Genomic DNA, 20,316 nt, shown 5'->3' on the forward strand with positions numbered 1-20,316 from the left:
GCCTAGATTCTTTTTGTTTCCATGTGTGGTGTAAAGAGGTGTTGTGAACCAAGACAAACTGAAAACATCCAGGGAAAACTTTAAAGAGGAAGGAGAATTATCTGATGTTAGGGAATGAGGACCTCTCCGGCAGGCGAGGGGGCAGACAGGTACAATGGAACAATGGAGTGGTGTGTGCAAAGGCCAGAGCCAGCAATCTGGTCATCTCTCAGCAGCTTGTGGTAGCTCCAAGGCTCAGAAACAGGGCTGACAGGCTGCGGTGTGGAAGGATAGCTGAGAGGTTTGTCTACAAGCTGCATTTGCACATACCGAAGCTACCTTGGCAGGCAAGCATACACTTTTGCCTCCTCTGGGTTTGTAGGCAGTAGTGGCTTATGTTTGGTAGGGGGCATGGGAAGACAACTGATGGGGCTAATGTGCTTTGCCTACTACAGCTTCCTTGAGGGTATGGGTTATGCCTTTTATTTTGAAACCCTCAGTACCTAACACAGCGAGCACCTGGTAAATGCCGGTTGAGTGAAAAACATGAAAAGCCATTTCTGGCACAAAAGCATCTGGGAATGGCAGGAGAAATGTAGTCCTCTTGAGTGTACATGGTCTCTTGTTCCTATAGCCAGACCTCTCATGTCAGAATGGGGTATATAGACCATGCTTTCCTGGGGGCATTCATTCGCAATCAGAGATCTCATGAAGACAACCAAATAAAAGTGAAGAGAAGACAATGTTAGGAGAAAATGTATTTTCTGGAACCAGCCTCCAGACCTTTTTAGGTGCCATTTATTTCCTATGAGTCACCTGACTGTACTTCCCAGAGTCCCAGCGTGATTTGAGGACTGTGATAAGACTTTCTCCCTGGAACATACAGGGGAATGAGGAGATTCATTCTCAGGAGCCTGCGGAAAATCAAAACCCCACACTGATGCTCCCTCCACACGGGGCTCTTTCCATGTGGGGCCTGGGACATGGGGGCATGTTAGACACCGGTATTTTTCATGATGATAAGGCCCAAGTGGTAGGAGTAGAGCCAGGGGCAGGAGAGGAACACAGGGAAACAGAGGATGAGGGATGACAAGAAAGGAATGGCCAGAGCAGGCAGTGCCAGGAGGAGAGGGGAAATGAAGCGTTTCTGACTCCTCGCACGGCATGGAGGCAGGTAATCTATAAATCTAATTTCAGCCCTACTACCAAACCCTGGAGCATAGCAACATTAATTGATGTATCTGCTGCTTGGTAAAATTGAAAAGTGGGTCATCAGTTCAGTTCTGCAGGGTCCATCTTCTGGGAAGTCGTGTAATTTTAGGATTACCATCCAGAGAAGAAAGGAAAAGAGTTAGTCCTCAATTTGAGCCCTCCCCCCACCATCCTCACCCCGGAACTGGTCACTATGGTTTATGCTGGACATGGCAGCTTTAGAGAGTGGCTGCAGCTCCAGTTCCCGGTCAGTGTCGGAGAGGCTGTGGGCATCGGGAATCTGGGGAGCGCACTGGACATGGCTTTTCACAGCCCACCCACTGTCCCTCTTCCATTGCAGGACTTAGAATCCTTGGCCTTCTGGAAGGATTAGAAGCACCATTATTTTTTAACCACACATTCAGTCGGTACATTATTATCTGTTTTTGAAAATGCCAGCACCATGGGTTATGTAGCATGGAAATCCATAATGAAATATTTCCTTATTGGCACTCAAACCTAGGGGACTCAATCTGGCGGCTCTTGCATAATCTTAGGTACACCCCCTCATCAATGTCCCTCTTGTGCCATAGCCCAGAAGGTCAATGTATTCTGTAAGGCCTTCCTGCCTAGATTGGCCTTGTAGTTACTGCTGGCTCATCCACAGGTGGTCATAACTGGAAGACTCTTAGAAGGTAATGAGCAATGTCAAATGTGGACATTTCTTATCAGGGAGGCTCATTCATGGGCAGGAGCTAGATGATCATAACCCAGACGTCAGGAAGAGAACACCAGATTGGACATCCCAAACCTAGGTTCTGCTTTGGGCTCCACTATGAGTCACCTGGCGGCCTTGAGCAAATCTTTTAACTCTATTTCCCAACCTATAAACTAAAGGCATTGAGCTGGATGATCTTGAAAGGTAGGTCTCTTACAGTTAAAAAAAAAATCTGTGATTCATTCTCTTCAAACAAATCAAATAAGGGTTTCATTTCCTGAAGTGGATTTGTCAATGAAAGTTGAAATACCTAAATCCTTCCTGCCTAATAAAAGGGCTAGCAAGTGGCTTCAGTGAATTTGCTGAAAAGCAATTTCAGCAGAAAGCACTTCAGGAAGGAAAGAAAGTTTAAATCACTTCACCCAGGCCTGTATTTTTTCTCTATCCAGTGTTTTTACGATGTGATCAGCATGGAACCTGACCCTTTTCCAAAGTCACTAAGAAAACTAGGCCTTTTCTGTCTTGTTTATCTCTGTCTGCTGGTATTCTTATCTTTGGAAGTTCTTCTTGGAGAGTTATACCAATGAACTGAATATAAAATAGTTGATCATATTAGGGGATCTTAATATGCTTATTATATCTTTAAGTTTCACCAAGATTATGAACTCAATGGGCATGATCCTGTCTTACTGTGATACGTGATTTCCCTTCAGGTTCTAAAGAAAATGTGTTGCCATTGCAAAGTCAGCATATTCCATGGAAAAGGCCCTGAACAAGAGTTAAAAGATTCAAATAAGAGTAGCATATTTGAGGTACACATGCCTCTACTCTTTCTTTTTCTATGACCTTGGCAGACATCATTAATCAATCATGTCACTTTTTGCTGCAAAGCTTATACGCAGCCTTATTCTCCACACAACATTTGAGGAAGTCGTTACCAGTTGATCAGAGATGGGATGTCAGTGAAGTAATTTGGTATTCTGGACTTAGATTCTTGTTATAAGTCAAAGCCACACAGTGATTTAAGGCTGATGACTTAAACTTTCCAGACTTCCTTTATCTCCTCTGAAACCATCACCTGCCTTACACAAAGGAGGATCAAAACATATTCTAGAAGTATGACTTGTCATTCAAAAGTTACGAAACGGAAGAAATCATGTTTGTTAATTAACTGACCCAAATTTTCAGCCTGCATCATTAGCTGGGGTGTGGGCTGTTGGGGGGCTCTACTACAGATGCCAGCCTGTTGAGCTCAGAATGCACTGTGAACTAGGTTCTCCTGGGGCAGTGATCCTAAGGTGTCTCCCTAACACACCAGATAGCTGTGGGAACCTATAGTCTTGGCCCCAAGTGTCCTCCATCCCTCTCACCAGGCATCTGAGCACGTGGAGGAGGTGGTTTCTGAGACATTATGGCCTGGCTGATAACACCAGTGGTCATTGCTGCTGTCTTAATATTCACGGCCACCGTGAATATTGTCCTTTCACATTGTCTCATTTAATCTCACCAAAATCCTATGAAGAATGGACACTGTGTTCTTGTTTTATAGATGTGGGAATGACGGCTCTGGAAGTTAAACAACTTGCCCAAGGGCACACAGCTAGTGAACGGTGGAGCCTAGACCCCAGTCTGGGTCTGTCTGCCTCCAAAGCCAGGACTTTTAACCACTTCTTGGCCTTTGTTGACTCCAGAAACTATAAGGATGACTGATCTAAATATTAAAACAAATCAGATAGTAAAGCTGTTTGATGAAGGCTTAAGTGATTTAAAGTAGAAACAGACATATTGCTGCACATTCTTTCAACATTTCTTTTTCCAGGGTTGTTTACAACCAGCACCAGTCCCCTCCCCAAAATCTATCTACAAGCCAGCTTCTTTGGGGAGACATTCATTTTTAACCACATTGTTGTCTACACTTACAGAGAGGAAGTAACAAACTGAATTGGAAAAATATGACCCTTGTGACTCGCAGCTGAGATACATTTTCTAATATACAGAAGTTGCATGACAACCTTCTGGGGAGGCAGGTCTCCAGAGACCTACTTAGACAAAATGAATGGTGCTAGCAAAAGCCTGGCTAACTTCTCGAGGAGGTGTTGATTGAAGTTCATTAGTGAGAAGGAGGATTCGCATCACTCACGGCACATCCAGCTCTCGCAGATGGGCACCATGTGCTGAACACCAGTCAGAGTTTCCAAAAAAGCAGATCTGCACTTCCTTTTGGAGTTGGTTAGAAGAAAATATTGCAGAGAAAGCATTCCAGGCAGGCTGGGAGGGGGTTAAGGTTTGAGTTAGAAACAGTCTGGAACTTGGGGTATGTCGATCCCAGTGTGTTTTGGGGGGTTTGCCTCTGGCAGGGGACTCAGGAAGGAGTGGAGGGAGGATCAGTTGGCTCACTCTAATTGATCGAGGGGCAGGACCCTGGAACACAGACCTAGGTTCACAGTCTTGCATGAGGAAGTCTTCAACATTCCCACTATCATGGTTAGACTTTTTGATTGGTGGGGCTTTCTCTAATAAACAGGGTATTTTTGCAATAGCCGTTTTATTTTCCTTATTTATTTTTGCATAGAAAATGCATTTGTAGAAACACATGCATAAATGATGTGTCCCACATATATTTAAGTGAGGAGGTGCATGTGAGCTCATTGTGTATCATCTCGCAGGCAGCAGGTGCTCAATAAATGGGAGCTGCACCCACCGTTTATGCTTTCTGTGTTCACATGAGGCCGCTGGGGAGTGGATGCCTTGGCCTGTGCCCAGCAGTAACTACACTAGATCTAGGGTGTTCCACCTCCTTCTACCTCTCCCCTAGTCAAAGCAGCTCAGTGCCTGGGCCATGCATTACCTACAGAATACAACTTATAGCCCTTAGGGCAACAGCTGAAGCTGGATTAGAAGGGAAAATGTGTTGTTGGAAACACAGCACAGGCTCCACTGATTTAACCAGTGTGTGCAGAAGCCAAGACCCAGGAGGTTTTGGGGGCAGGAGGAAGGGCGGTTCATTCACTGAGGTGTGTCATCAAGCCGTGAAGGAGAGCTCACCCAGGAAACGGTGAACCCACCATTGACTGGAAGAGGGCAGCCCTGTAGGTTGGCCTGAGGAGGAGAAGCAAGAGCTCCCATTGGCTAAGAGGGCCCACATGCCAGACGCCGTGTCTGTGCTTCTCCTGTCACTGATCCCTATGAGGTGGGTGCGGTTATGCCAATGTCGAGGTTGACAGCCCTGGTAGGACCCAAAGAAGACACCTTAAGCATTTAGTTCTGGAAACAGGGAGATATGTAGTCATAAATTGAGCATATGTCTGTTGAGTTTTTTCTATTTACATTAAAGTTCTTAGCCCTGGGAGTACTGTGGTGACCATAAGAGAGAGTGTCTTGTCTTCAAATTGGTTAGAGTCAAGCTGCAGAGGGAGACAGACAGGTGTGTACATACACACACACACCTAAAACTTGTGATGGGGCATCTGAGTGGCTCAGTTGGTTAAGCATCCAGCTCTTGATTTTGGCTCAAGTAGTGATCTCTGAGGGTCATTAGATCGAGCCCCGCACCAGTCTCTGCACTCAGAGGGGGGGAGTCTGCTTGAGATTCTCTCTCTCCCTTTCCCCTCTGCCCCTCCCCTTCTCAAATAAATAAATCTTTAAAAAAAATAAGAGCATGCACTAAAGACAGTAAGATAGGAAGTGCTAGGTATATTTGGAGCAGGAGAGTAGTAGTTAGGAGACATTGTCTCTAAAGAAGGGACACTTAAGTGGAGACCTGAAGGTGGATGGTGCTGATTGTGGAAAAGAGCAGCAGGGATGGCATGAGCAGGAACCCTAATGCAGAAAGAGTTTGGCTTGGGAAAGGACTGAGGGGTCGCCAGTCACTGTGGCTGGCAGATGAGGCAGTGGCTGATCCCCCAGGGTCCCAGGGGCCATGCTAAGGAGTTTGGAGCTTTTCCTTAATGAAATGGGAAGCTGTTATAGAGCTTGAATCCAGGGAGTGGCATGGCCTGATTTATGTCTTGCAAAGACGGCTATAGCTCCTGTGTATAGAAAAGGGGGGGGCAGGTGCGGGGAGGCTGTTACAGGTGATGGATGATGGTGACTGGGTTAGAATGGAGGCAGTGGAGATGGAGAGGCGTGGATGGCTTTGAGATGTAATTTAGAGATGGAATCGACAGGGAGGAGAGAGCGGAGCGTTCAAGGAGAGGGATGAGGGTGAGAATGGGAGGGAGAAGGGCACAGTGAGCAGCATGGCCAGCTACCAACAGAGGCTGACAAGCAGCAAGGCTGTAGCACCTCGGCTTCCGTTGAACCACCGAAGCCCATCTTGATCCCAATGTCCTTTGTGTCTCGTTACAGCAAAATGATGGACAGTTCACGGTGATTCAGCTGGTGGGGATGCTCAGGGGTATTGCCGCGGGCATGAAGTACCTGGCCGAGATGAACTATGTGCATCGGGACCTGGCTGCTAGGAACATCCTGGTCAACAGTAACCTGGTGTGCAAGGTGTCTGACTTTGGCCTTTCCCGCTACCTCCAGGATGACACCTCAGACCCTACCTACACCAGCTCCTTGGTGAGTCCTTCCTGATACTCTTGGATAAAAGCATGGCATGAGTAAAAAGTGGCTGCACGTGGCTGGGCTAGGGACCTGTGGTCAGGCACACTGTGTGGGACTGGGACCTGAACTTCTCTCTCTACTGGGAGAGGCAGGTGCCATATGGAGAAACAATAGCAGCTGGATGTCCAGGCAAGCATTTGGGCCTAGGCCATAAGGAATAGTCAGGATGTCTGCTCAGGAGTCCTGGTGTTCCTTGGCCAATGGAAAAAGGGGCATCAGAGGGGAATCCAGGCAGCTGGACGGTGGCATCAGAGACATTCGTCAGCAGAAGTAGGCGCTGGTGGGGTTGGGTACTTGGTCACCGGGCAGACCCTTGGTGCCTTTCTCTTCTCCCTCTCTGGGCCTTCCAGACAGCTTGAAGTACCATCTGCATGATGAGTACTCTTCCGCTTGCATTTCCTGCTCAGCTTCCTTCTCCACCATCCAAGCAGCTCTGATCACCTATGGCCAGCACCTAGCTCATACAGGTCCAAAGCAGAGCTCTTGTTTTACTCCATTTTCCTCCCCAATCTCTGTGTCTCAGTGGTTGCACCAACTCAACTAATGACGGAAATCTGGGAGTCAGCCTTGATTTCTCTCTGCCTCACCATCCCGTCCAAGCCCTCCATGACTCACACAGGTCCAAATAAAACCTGCTCCTTTCTTTCCTTCTCTACAGCCACCACCCTATTCCAAAGCACCGTTCTCTTTGACCTATTCCCTTCTAGTAGCTTCCTAACTGGTCTCCATGGTTTCCTCTGGTCTCCTTATGTCCACTCCCAATATATTATTATAAAAATAAGAACAATACAGAGAAGTAAAGGGGAAACAAGGTAACCAAGAAACCACAATTGCCCTGAAGCATCATGTAGTAAGTATTTTAGGCTTTGTTGGCCAAGAGGCAACACAGAGGATATTGTGTAGATAATCAAATAACCATTTAAAACATAACCCTTTAAAAATATATAAATACCATTCTTAGCTCACTGGCTATAAAAATCCAGGTGACCAGTCAGTAGTTTATCAACCTCTGTCCTGAAGCATCAACTTTAATAATCAGGGGTGTCTCTTTTCACATTTTTTTTCATTGTTCAAAATTTGAAATTTTTTTATTTTATAAAAATGAGATCATACTATGCCTGTTTTTCTGCCTTGCTTTTCTCATGGGCATTCTTCCTGCCAAACTGCTTTTCTAAAAGTTTGTGAACAGTGACTTTCTGCCGGGAATGTATGGTGCCCATCTTCCCACATCCTTACCAGCACTGAAGGTGATCAATCTTTAAAAATTTGCCAATCCAAAGATGAAAAATGACACTTCATTTTGTTTAAGTTTGCATTTTCAGCTGACTGTTAGAGATATTACTTTACTGTCTTTTCACACAGTTACTGGGATTCATGTTTCCTCTTCTGTTAATTACCTGTACATGTCTTTAACTATTTTTCTGTTGGGTTGTTTGCTGGTTTCTTAGAAATTTGTATGAAGTCTTTTTATATTAGGGATATTAACCCTTTGTCTCCACATATGATATAATTAGTTCTCCTACCCGCCATCTGTTGTCCTGCTGCTATTATTTATGATATTGTTTGGCTTCCAAAAGTGGCTAATATTCATACAGTCAATAATATGCATCTTTTCTCTCTACATATTCTTGGGTTTTCTGGTTTACTTAAAAATTTCTTTCGCTCCAAAGTTATAAAGTGCTTTTTAAAGTTTCCTGTACTATCTTATTGGGGGGGTTTCTCTGTATTTAAATATTAAGCACACTTGAAATGTATTTGTTTTTCCCAAGATTTTATTTGGAACAATTTCAAGCATACAGAGTGCTTGATAGAATTTAGAGGATAGCCGTCTATCTACCGCCTATGTTTTAGAATTAATATCTTGCTACGTCTGTTTTATTATATAACTATCCATCTGATCTGTTCCTCTGTCCATTCTTTACTCCATCTTATTTTGTTGATGCATTTCCAGATTTCATGTTCCTGTTGGCCATCTGTATGTCTGTCTTCTTTGGAAAATTATCTATTCAGATCTTTCTCCCATTTTTTAAATCAGGTTGTTTGTTGTTTTACTGAGTTACATGAGTTCTTTATATTAGATATTATTGGATATATGATTTGTAAATATCTTCTCCATTCAGGAGCTTGCCTTTTCATTTTTTTGATAGTGTCTTTTGCTGTGCAGAGGCTTTTTAGTTTGAGGTGATCCCATTTATTTCTGTTTTTGTTTCCCTTGCCTTTGACACCAGATGCAATACAAAACATTACTAAGATTAATGTCAAGGAGCTTATCACCAGTTTTCTCCTAGGAGTTCTATAGTTTTAGATCTTACATTCAAGTCTTTAACCCATTTTGAGCGGACTTTTGTATATGACATAAGATAATGGTTCAATTTCATTCTTTTGCATGTAGCTGTCCAGTTTTCCCAACACTCTTTATTGCCCTTTCCTCATTGTATATTCTTTGCTCCTTTATTATAAATTAAGTACCAGATAGGCATGCATTTGTTTCTGGGCTCTCTATTCTCTTCCTGTGTTTATGTTTTTATGTCAATACCGTACTGTTTTTGATTACTCTGAGTGCTTTGCAGGATAGTTGGAAATCAAAGACTATGATATCTCTGGCTTTGTCCTTTTTTCTCAAGATTGTTTTAGCTATTTGAGTTTTCTTTGTGATCCTTTGTAAATTTTAGAATAATTTGTTCTAGCTCTATAAAAAATTCCATTGGAATTCTGACAGGGATTGATTGCACTGAATCTGTAAATTGCTCTGGGTAGTTATGGACATTTTAACAATATTAATTCTTCTGATCTATTAAAATGGAATAGTTTCCCATTTGTGTCTTCTTCAGTTTCTTCCTCAATCTCTTATAGTTTTCAGTGTACAGGCCTTTCATGTCCTTGGTTAATTTTTTTCCTAAGTATTTTATTCTTTTTGATACAATTATGAATGGGATTGTTTCCATGATTTCTCTTTATGATAGTCCATTATTAGTGTATAAAATGCCACATATTTTTGTACATTAATTTCATATCTTACAACTTTACTGAATTCATTGATTAGTTCTAACAGTTTTTTGGTGGAACATTTAGGGTTTTCTATATAAGGTATCATGTCATCTGCAAATACAGCTTTACTTCTTCCTTTCCAATTTGGATGATTCTTATTTCTTTTTCTTGCCTAATTCCTCTGGCTAGGACTTCCAATACTATATTAAATAAAAACGAGGCGAGTGGGCATCCTTGTCTTATTCTTGATCATAGAAGAAAAGATTTCAGCTTTTCACCACTGGGTATGATATTAGCCATGGGCTTGTCATACATGGCCTGTATTATGGTGAAGTCCATTCCCTCTATACCCACTTTGAGAGTTTTCATCATAAATGGCTGTTGACTTTTGTCAAATGCTTTCTCTGTGTCTGGAAGTGATCATATGGTTTTTATCCTTCATTTTGTTAATGCTGTATATGACATCGATTGACTTGTAGACACTGAAACATCCTTGCATCTCTGGAATAAATCCCACTTGATTATAGCATATGATCCTTTCAGTGTATTATTGAATTTAATTTGCTAATATTTCGTTGAGTATTTTTGCATCAAAATTCATCAGGAATATTGGCTTGTAATTTTCTTTTTTTTTTTTTTTTTATGGAGCCTTGGTCTGATTTTGGTGTAAGGGTAATACCAGTCTCATGAAATGAGCTTAAAAGTGTTTCCTGTAATTTTTTGAAAGAGTTTAAGAAGGATATGTATTATATCTTCTTTGAATGGTAGGTGGAATTTACCAGTGAAACTATCTGGTCCTGCACTTATACTTGCTGGGAAGTTTTTGATTAGTGATACAATCTCCTTACTAGGAATCGGTGTATTTAGATTTTCTGTTTCTTCATGATTCAGCCTTAGAAGATGGTAAAGTCTTTATTTCTTCTAGATTGTCCAATTTATTGGTGTATAATTATTCATAGCATTTTCTTATAACTTTTTGTTTTCTGAGGTATTAGTTATAATTTCTTTTCTTTCATTTCTGATTTTATTTGTACCCTCTCCCTTTTTTTCTTGGTGAGACTAGCTAAAGATTTGTCAATTTAGTTTCTTTTCAAAGAACCAGGTCTTAGTTCCATTGATATTTTCCATTGTTTTTTTTAAATCTCTGTTTCTTATTTATGCTCTGATCTTTATTATTTTCTTCCTTCTACTAGCTTTGGACTTTATTGGTTCTTCTTTTTCTATTGCCTTTAGGTGTAATATTAAATTGTTATTTGAGATCACTCTTGTTTCTTAAGTTAGGCCTAATATTGCTATGAACTTCCATCTTAAAACCACTTTGCTGCAGCTCAGAGATTTTGGTTAGAAATGAATAAGTCTTAAGTGTACATCTATTGAGTTTTAACAAATGCATACAACTGTGCAACCCAAACCCCTGTCAAGATACAGAACATTGCCATCACACTAGGAAGCTCCCTCATATCCCTAACCATTTCACTCTCATCCCGCCCCCACACCCAGAGGCAACCATTGTTCTGATTCTTTTTTCAACCATGGGTTTGTTTTGCCTGTTCTAGAACTTCACATAAGTGGAATCAGACAGCATATTCTCTTTGTGTTTGGTTGCAGTCTGTGAGAGTCATTCACATTGTTGTGTGCAGCAATAGTTTGTTCCTATTTATTGTAAGTTCACTATTTATATATCTATTCTTTTGTTGATAGATGCAAGGTGTATTTTCAAACTTCTTTTTGGGTATGTGTTAGGATGTATATTTTTATGCTGTTTTCATACAGGTGAATAGATAGTTGTGTCAATACCATGTATTAAATATGTTATCATATTTTATTGAATCACTTGTCATCCTTGTCATGTGTTAAGTTACATATTTGAACTTTGTTTTGATTCTCATTTCTGCTCCATTGATGTATTTGTTTATTCTATGCCCAGCCATATTGTTCTAGTTGTAATAATGTTAGTGTGAGTTTAACTACCTGGATTATTTTGATTATAATAACCTTAGCAAAAATTTTACTGTTTGGATAAAATAAGTTATCTTTCTCTACTCCTTTAAGAAAGTCTTTGTTAGCTGTTCTCAAATCTTTTCTCTCATATGTGATTTAAAATCACTTTTTCCAATTCTAAAACATGTACATGTATACCTATACTTACATTTGGAGTTTGAATGGAACTTGATTTTACCTTTGAAAGGACTGTGAATCACCTAAATAATTATGTGAACCAAATATTTGTATATGCCTTACGTTAAAAGTATTTTAGGTAAAGGATTCTCCACCTGATTTTCTTGTATACATTAGTTAGATCATCTATTGCAATTTTTGTTTTTCTTCTAAATGATAAAGCTTACCAACCCCAAGATCTAAGAGCTCTTAGTCTCCTTCACAGTTGTTATGTTAACCTGACTCACTATATTTATTATATTATTTCTCCAGGCTTGCTTTTTATCCAAAACAGAAACAAATAACATGTTTGCTGATCAATTTGTGTTTCTAAAAATACAAAGAATTTATTCACATGAAAAGTTATTTATTGAACATCTACTATGTGCCAGTACTGCTCTGAGGCTAGGCACACAAATAGGATCAAAAAGAGACATTTCCCACACATCACTCACAGTGATGAGGAAAGAGACTTTCCCTTAATGAGGAAAGAGACGTTAGTTAGACACATAGGCAAATAAGTGCAAAATTACCTGTTGAGAGAAGAGCCCTTGTGTTCTGTGAGAACTTGAATAAAACAATAAGTAACAATATAATCTGACTATATCTAGGGGGATGAAGGAGGGCTTCCAGAAGAGGAGATGGTACTCCAACAGAGATTTGAAGAATAAGTCACCCAGATGAAAGGGGTAGGTTAGAACACTGAGAGATATAAATAGCACATGCAAAGGCCCTGTAGCAACAGAGAAAATGGAACAATAAAGATGTTCAGAGGACCCCATGCCTGGAATTTGGAAAAAGAGGAAGAAATTGGCCAAAAGAGTTCAGCAGCAGCTTCCTGGACCCTCATGATGGAACTTAGGGGCTTCAAGCAATGGGGAATCATTTTAGGACTCTGTGTGTGTGTGTGTGTCTGTGTGTGTGTGCACACATAGATGGATTTACATGACCAAAAGGTGATGAATTTGCATTTTAGAAAAATAACCTGGCTTTTCTCTTGCCTTTCCCTTACAATCTCTTCCCTTCTCATCTTTCGAAACAAAGCAAAATACTTTATTGGCTTTCTTCATTTCATCTTTCACCAAAAGGCCACTTGGCAGGCCCAACCAAGATAGATGTATCAAGCAAAAGAGGCATGCCTAGAATCTAGACCCACGTGTGAGGGAGCTGGCAGCCCAGCAAGGTTGGGAAATTATCTGTTTACAGGGAGATTGGGAAATATATTGGAGATAATGGGAGCCATTGGAAAGGGAGATACAAATATGGAAAACATGAAAACTAGAATGAATTACATGGTGTTGATTTGGAATTGAAGACATTGGTGTGAATTTGAGGTTTTTAATATATAAAGAGGTAGAGAAAAAAAATGCAGGTGAGAGTGCCTCAGAGCCATGACACCACGTACAATACAATTACCTATATGTAGAACTTGCAAAATTGTTCCACTGGTTCCTGAGGCTCTGTTAATTATTTTCCCCAATTTTTCTTCTCTACTCCTTATAACTATCTTTAAGTTCATTGATTCTTTCATTTGCCATCTCCATTTTGCTAAAAGAAAGTTCATCTAGTGATTTTTTTGATATTGTCTTTTTTAGCTTTTATGGTTTCTTATTAATCTATCTTTTATAATTTCCAATTCTCAACTGGGGTGTTTTATCTTTTATGCATTATAAGCATATTTTTCTTTACCTCATTGAGCATAGCTATAATAGCTGCTTTAAAGCTGAGGTCGTCCTGAGGCTGGCATCTCTCTTTCCCATGAAAATGGGTCACATTTCCCTGGCTCTTTGTATGTCTAGTAGTTGTGGATCACACACATTAACGAACGTTATGAAGTAGAGCCTCTAGGTGCTGTTACATTGATCGAGTGTCAATGCTTCTGATTTAACAGGAAGTGAACTCGGTTAGACTCAGCCTGCACGCTGTCATGTCTGCAGTGGGCAACAGCTCAGATTTCAGCTCCTGTGGTTTTCAGTCTGTGTCATCCATGCATGATTCAGGGGTCAGCCAGAGAATCAGGAAAAGTTCATATCTGGAATTTGGGATTCCTTCTTCATGGCTTTCTTGTTTCCAGGGAGTCCTCCCAGCCCCAGCTCACCAGCCACCTTGATTATCCTGACTCCTTCCCTTGGCTCCTCCAGCCAAAAAAGGGGTGGGATTTTCAACTGGAGTTTTAGCCACAGGGCAGAAGGTCCTCAGAGCAAAATCCCAAAAGGTGAAACTTGCCTTGTGCTGTTCAGTTTCTGGAATGCTTAGATAGTTTTCCTTTATGTTTCTTCCTCTTATTTCCTGTCTCTTCTCTTCTATTTTGTTCTTACTCACTGTAGAGTCTGGTTGTTGGAAGCATCACCCCACACACACCAAAAGTGGAACCTTCCGCTCCTTAACCCTGAATCAGCAGTTCCCTAAAACAATCCTTAAGACCTCTGTATTCCATCTTAATTCTCCTATTTCATGCAGTTCTTTCAAGACCTTTAAAACATCATCATCTCCTAATACATCTTGTTTTGCTCTTTAAGTGAAGACCTCATTAATAGCTATTAAAGTTTTCTAGTTTTCCCTATTTGGCCCTCAGCTTTTATCACTTATTCTGTCTTAATTCTCCACCATACTTTTCCCCAGGTCTTCCTTCTTTAAATTGCTATTTCTAGCCCCAGGATCATTTCTTTCCCACCAGGCTCCTGGAATAATGAACAGATAGAGAATTTGTTCCTTTGTGCTTTCTTATGGTTGGAATCAACCCACTAAACTAAGGAGGAGTTCTGAGCTGCTGTGACATTCCCACCCTTTAAGAGGAACAGACACTTGAGCTGGGCTGGGGTCTCACATCTGTATGATTCACAGAACTTTATTTTGGGAAAAAACGTGTCTGAATACTGGAATGAGTGTTCACATTCCCATGCCCATCTGTCCTGATTTTCCAGGGCAGCCATAACAAAATACCGTAGTCTAGGGGGCTGGAACAACAGACTTATTTCTCACAGTTCTTCTAGAGCCTGGAAGGTCCAAGATCAAGTTTCTGGCAGATTTGGTTCCTGGTGAGGGTCCTCTTACTGGCTTGCAGATGGTCGCCTTCTCCTCGTATCCTCATGTGGCAGAGAGCAAGAACTCTGGTCTCCCCTCCTCTTCCTCTAAGGACACTGATTCCATCCTAGGGGTCCTGCCCTCATGACCTCATCTAAACCTAGTAACTTCCCCAAGCCTTACCTCCAAATCCCATCACATCGGGGGTTAAGGCTTTAGCACATACATTTTGGACATGAGCACGCAATCCACAACACCATGCTTGTGTGAACAGACCCCTTCTCAAGATTTGACGTCAGAGGTCACATTCTGGTCATTATTCGTCCTGTCTTCTGTTACCAAGAGGGGGAAAAAAGGCACACACGTACCAGGAAAGGTGCCACATGTCTGATGAACTCTTTGTATTGGGGGCTCATGTGCACACTCACAAACCCCATCTGCACCTTTTATCAGCCATGTTGGTGGACAGAGCCCCAACAGGATCCCACAGATCTTCTCTGCGTGGTGGCTTTCCGTTGGTTAAGTCAAAAGCTATACTCCAGCGTGGTTTGCTTTCTCTTCTCCTCAGTAGAGAGAGACCCCATCCAGTCCCTTTGTGAGAAAAAAAATCTTCCCTCCTTAGTATTCAGCTAGGTTCCCTCTGCCAAAGTAGTGTCAACTCTCCCATCCTTCAGAGCCGCAGGCTGTCTCTCTGAGAAGTCTCCAGCCTTGCTCCGTGCCTTCCCTTGGCCTTGCTCCCTGCAGGCCCTCCCTGTTTCATCAGGAACTGCGCTCCATCTTCAAGGCGCCTCTGATCTCCCTCGGCCCCTTCCCCTTTGCTCCCCCTGCTGCTCCTTCCTCTTGTCTCAGGCCCCAGCCCCTCCCACACCGTGTTTCTGCAGCTTCTGATGCTTTCTGCCTTCGGAGCCCACCGGTCTCTCCTCCTCCTTGCTTTCTCTCTTCTAATGTCTGCTGGCATTCTCTGCCCCCTGCCTCCTCTGTGAACCTCAAACAGAGCTGTTGCCTGGGCATCTGCCCCTCCTGGCAGGAGGCAGGAGCCATCTTCTCAGACAATTTGCCAGCTGCACCTTTGTCCTTCTGTGACAGTTGTCTCCTTTTGCCAGATCTTCCTTACCTGCTGCTCTGCCTGTTGCTGCCCTCCTTTCCCACATGGAGTGCCTGCACCGGCTCAGGGACAGCTCGGCTGTGGCACTTCCTCTAGGATCTGCCCCTCTGTGTCAGACTCATCTCCTGCTCCCTTCTGGACCCTGGGCTCCGAGGACCCATCCTCGCCCTGGGACCAGGGACCGCCTCTCCTCGAGGACAATCCGTGTGGGCACCTGGCTCATCCTGAGCCTGCTGGGGGAGACCAGGCCTGCCCCGCCCCCGTGCGCTCTGCAGAGGCCCTTGTTCCCCTGTGATGAATTTCAGTCATCCCATGTCATGATGGGGGCAGGACCCTTGTCTCCTCCTCCCCCACTACCCCCCGCCCGTTATTCCCATGAGTTACTGTCTAGGCTGAAGTCTCCATCCTCGCTGTGTTTCTAGGGGACAACATCTGTTTCAGCCACAATACGTTCTGTGCTGAAACCTGTAGGGCCTTTGCTTTCACAGAAAATTGTATTTTAATTCCATGTTATTATGTTACCCATTTGAGCCCTATCTTCAGCAGTGTCAGTGAGGAAAGGAGCAAAAAGACCCTCTCTAGGACTTTCTTGTTCTCAGACATGCAGTATAGTTCTTTGACATGATAGGAGGAATGCAGGACTTGCATCCAAACTATGCTCCGTAAATTTGGCCTTAGGTCTCCTCATCCATCAAATGGGATTTGTGAGACAACTTGTGAGATTCATAAGACCCCATGTGCTAAACTGGAAACAACCCCCAGATCTGGTCCTGCCCTGGTCACAGCTTATATGACCATTGTGGGTGTTGCCATGAGTGCTTTCCATGCTCTCCCAACCCATAACCCATGGAAGACACACACAGACATACATTCTCAAGGAGAACTGGTAAAAAAAAATCCTCTAACTTTCCCTATTCCTAGTCACTCTGAAACAGAAAACAATAAAGCAGAGAGCCTCCAGAATCCCAGGAAAAGATGACACTCACAAAAGACAATTAAGGGCTCTTGTGACAAGATCGCTATGGAAGGATTTTGAAGAAAATTTCTCAGGAGAGAGCAGGAGAAAAGGCAGCTGAGTTACTGTATCCATTGCCACGGCAGTGTTCACATCCCATTGTGCACCAGGAACCCTGGAGAGCTTGTGAAAGCACCGATTTCTGGCCAACCCCTCACCCCCCACAATGGTTTCAGGTCTGTAGGTCTGAGGTGGTGCCCAGGAAGTGCATTCACACAAGCACCCAGATCATGCTGATACCACTACCCGAGCACCACACTTGGAGAGCCACTGCATTGAGACTATTTTAGGGAGCATACTTTTACTTCACATACTTGCATTGCAAGAAATGTCAATTATTTTTCAAAAAGCAAAGCAAGTCTGACAGAGTCCTCATCTTGTCAGTCTGGAAAAGGAAATGTATTTTCCATCATCTTGGAGCTCTTCCTCCCTCTCCAACCCCAGGGGAGTGTGAAGGCCCCGGGGCCACATGTATACACCGTGTCTCTGTGTCGTCGTCGTCTGGAGCCCCTGTTCCTCTGGTTCAGTTTCACCTTTGTCTGAGGAGGTGGGGAGGGCATGATCCCGGCAGAGGTCCCCACCACAGAGCCCCACACCAGCACCTGCTTCCAGGGCTCAAGGTCCTCACTCCGATCCTGCCACTTGGCTCCCCAGCTCCCAGAGTCTGATCCCCTCTCCCATCCGTCAGCTGCTTTGGAAGAAACACAAAACAAAACTAAACTAAAAATAATCAGCCCTAGAGATCCTGCAGTTGATATTAAAGAGTTGGGGTCAGATCTGTGATTACCTTCAGTCTGGAGATTCTTCTGGACCATAGAATACAACTCATATAAATTAACAGTTCAGTCATGTTCATTGTCACGGTCATTAGTGAAGAGGCAGCCCATAAAGTGGGGTTGAACCCAGAGAGGGTTTTCTTGCTTTGGGTTTGTTTGGCCCCCACCTTTTCTAAGTAAACAAGTGCTTAAGGAAGGAAGATATTTCAGGGAACCTGAGGGGATCACCCAAGTCTAGGATGGAGAGTTCTTATCTCTCTAGGGAACTGGCTTGGTAGTCTTTCAAAGGGGCAATCTACGGAGAAAAGATTGATGGAACCAAAACCTCAGCCTCATGCCAGGCTCTGAGCCCGACTTGCTCAAAAGAGGGTGAACAATCTGACCCCCCTTCTCTCTCACATACCCCAGAGGAGAGGTGGACCCACCTCACTGTTCCCCGAAACAGCAGGGGACCAAGGGCGGAGCTGGGAGCACAGGCTTCTCCAGGCTGCCAGAGACTTGCTGTACCACCAGGGGTTGGCAATGCCATTCACAGCCCTCCTGGGGGACAGACTGGGTAGGTGACTCTGTAGTGAGGACAGGAGGACTCTGTGAATTTTCCTAAAGCCTATGGTGAGCAGCTACTGTCAGCAACATGCACAGAAGGCACATGTGTGCTCGTGCGCGCACACACGCATACACCCACACATAGGCAGTACAGCATACACATAGAGATGCGCAAAAGCATAGTCAGAGACACGCAGAGAAATGCACACACCTGGACTCCCCAGAGGCAGCCACCCACAGGCACAAACCTAAGCGGGTGCAGGGTGATAGCTGGACGGTCTCTTTCATTACCGCTGAGGAATGGGTTCCATGCTGTAGTACTGTACTAGACTGTTCTGTTTTTTTTTTTCTTTTATAATGTGCCTAATCCTTAAAAGGTGCAAGGAAAGCAGAAAGTTATCTCGAAGATAATCCTTTCTGCAAGGCTTCAGGAGAAAGCCCCTCTGTCTACACTTTGCAGCTCCGACTTGAGGAAGCTGCTGCTAACTGGGTCACCATCTGCCTGACAGGTTTCAGCGCAGGCTGGGACCTTTGTCCTTCGAACGAGGAAGGTCTGTTGGCTTTCTGTCCAGGGACCCCAGGTCCAGCGCTGCTTCTCCCCTCAGTTCCTGGTAGGTTTTTACATTTAAGCCATACTTCTCCTCCCTGTCTGATCCATGGCTTCCCTCAAGAGGCCGTTTTCAAATTATGATTCCTCACTCTTCTTTCAATCATTGAGCTTGGATAACAGGCCATCTCTTGGGTGGATGGAGAGTGGAGAGGAATGAAGACAAGCAAGGAGAGGAGGGGAGACCCTTTAATTGCAGCCAGAATAAAACCGAGTCCCGGTCCCCTGGAAATTCTTCTATAGCATTAATTAAGCTGAAGGAGGAATAATTCAAATGCCACTCTGCCCCATGCTCTGCAGCTCAGATCATTCTTCTTCCAGCAGCCCTGCCTCCTCTTTGCTCTGATGTCTCTCCCGGGTCACTTTGTCACCACATGCTCAGTTAGGGATATCAGGCCCTGACTGAAATGCCCTTTTGAAGAAGACTCAGCGTAATTATTATTAGTAAGGCCAGTATATTATTAGCACAAGTGAGATGGGGATGGGATTTCAGAACCCCCAGGGGCTGGAGTGAGGCTCGAGTCAGGTTTCTCTGGAGCGTATCTCTCTGTTCTGAGCCTGGTGTGCGAAGCCAGGCAGGCAAAGCCCTCCCCTCTCTGTGCCTGTCATCATGCCTGTCACCACAGAGGAGGGGCCAGCTGCCTGGGTGTGGGCCCATGCAGTGCCTCCACTAGCTGCTCGCCCAGCCAACACATTCTTGTGAAGCGCTTAGTATGTGCAAAGCACAGCAGTTAACAAAACAGACGGTTCCTGAGCTCCTTGCATTTCCTTCCTGACCAAAAAAAAAAAAAAAAGATGGACATGAAACAACTAATTAAGCAATTAGCTGTGTAATTATGGTTACACACTGTAGGGAAGTATGCATCATATATATATCACAGGACCCCGAGGAAGGAACACCTGGGCTGAAACCCAGAGATAGAGAGGAGAGAATTTGGGGGGACAGTATGGCCAGTGCCTCATGGGGACTGTCCCCAAACAGGACACAGGCTCACTTCCTCAGCAAGGACAGAGTGCGAAGGCGAGGAGTCTGTTGGCCGAGATTGTGCTCAAGCTCAGAGCGGGGAGAAGAGGCTCTCCTGTAGGAACAGCCATAGGGTGTTGTGAGAGGTGACAAGCTGGGGTGAGTCAGCACCAAAAAGTAGGAACTGTGTGGGCAGCTCAGGTGGGCCCATAGTAGCTTGGATCCAAACTATGAAGTCTAGGGTTCTAAGAAGAAAGGAAGAACCAGAAATAAGACCCCAGTTGCCAGTCTTCAGAGACTGGGCTGGGGAGCCCTGTGAAGAAATGCAAGGTTGAACTGTGAGGGTGCCTGGGGTGAAGCACTCCCAGTGGAGGGTAGTGAGCCTTCTCAATGGAGGTTCCAATGAGAGTCCATTGAGAAGTCAATGAGCCAATCAATCAAGGATCATTGATTTCCGGCAAGAGGCAAGGACCTCTGCTAGATAAAGAAACCAACTTTACTTATTTTTAATATGTTGATTGGCAGTAGTATTTGTAAATCATTCACTAAGATGTAGGCTTATTTTCCTGATTCAGTGCTTAGTAAATAAAAGTGTGGAACAATAAGCATAGAGGAAGGAGATGGCTTTCAGTGGAGGT

General features: G+C 43.8%; 1 protein-coding gene across 1 annotated transcript in view; it reads left to right on the forward strand.

Annotated features, from left to right (window-relative positions):
• Positions 1 to 20,316, forward strand: part of EPHB1 (EPH receptor B1) — a 430,513-nt gene that overhangs the window by 376,343 nt on the left and 33,854 nt on the right. Inside the window, exon 12 of the mRNA XM_041733571.1 lies at positions 6,236 to 6,451. Coding sequence (XP_041589505.1) covers positions 6,236 to 6,451 — 216 coding nt within the window. The remainder of the gene's footprint in view (positions 1 to 6,235; positions 6,452 to 20,316) is intronic.

The sequence above is a fragment of the Vulpes lagopus genome, chromosome 19 (genome assembly GCF_018345385.1).
Source record: "Vulpes lagopus strain Blue_001 chromosome 19, ASM1834538v1, whole genome shotgun sequence".
Lineage (NCBI taxonomy): Eukaryota > Metazoa > Chordata > Mammalia > Carnivora > Canidae > Vulpes > Vulpes lagopus.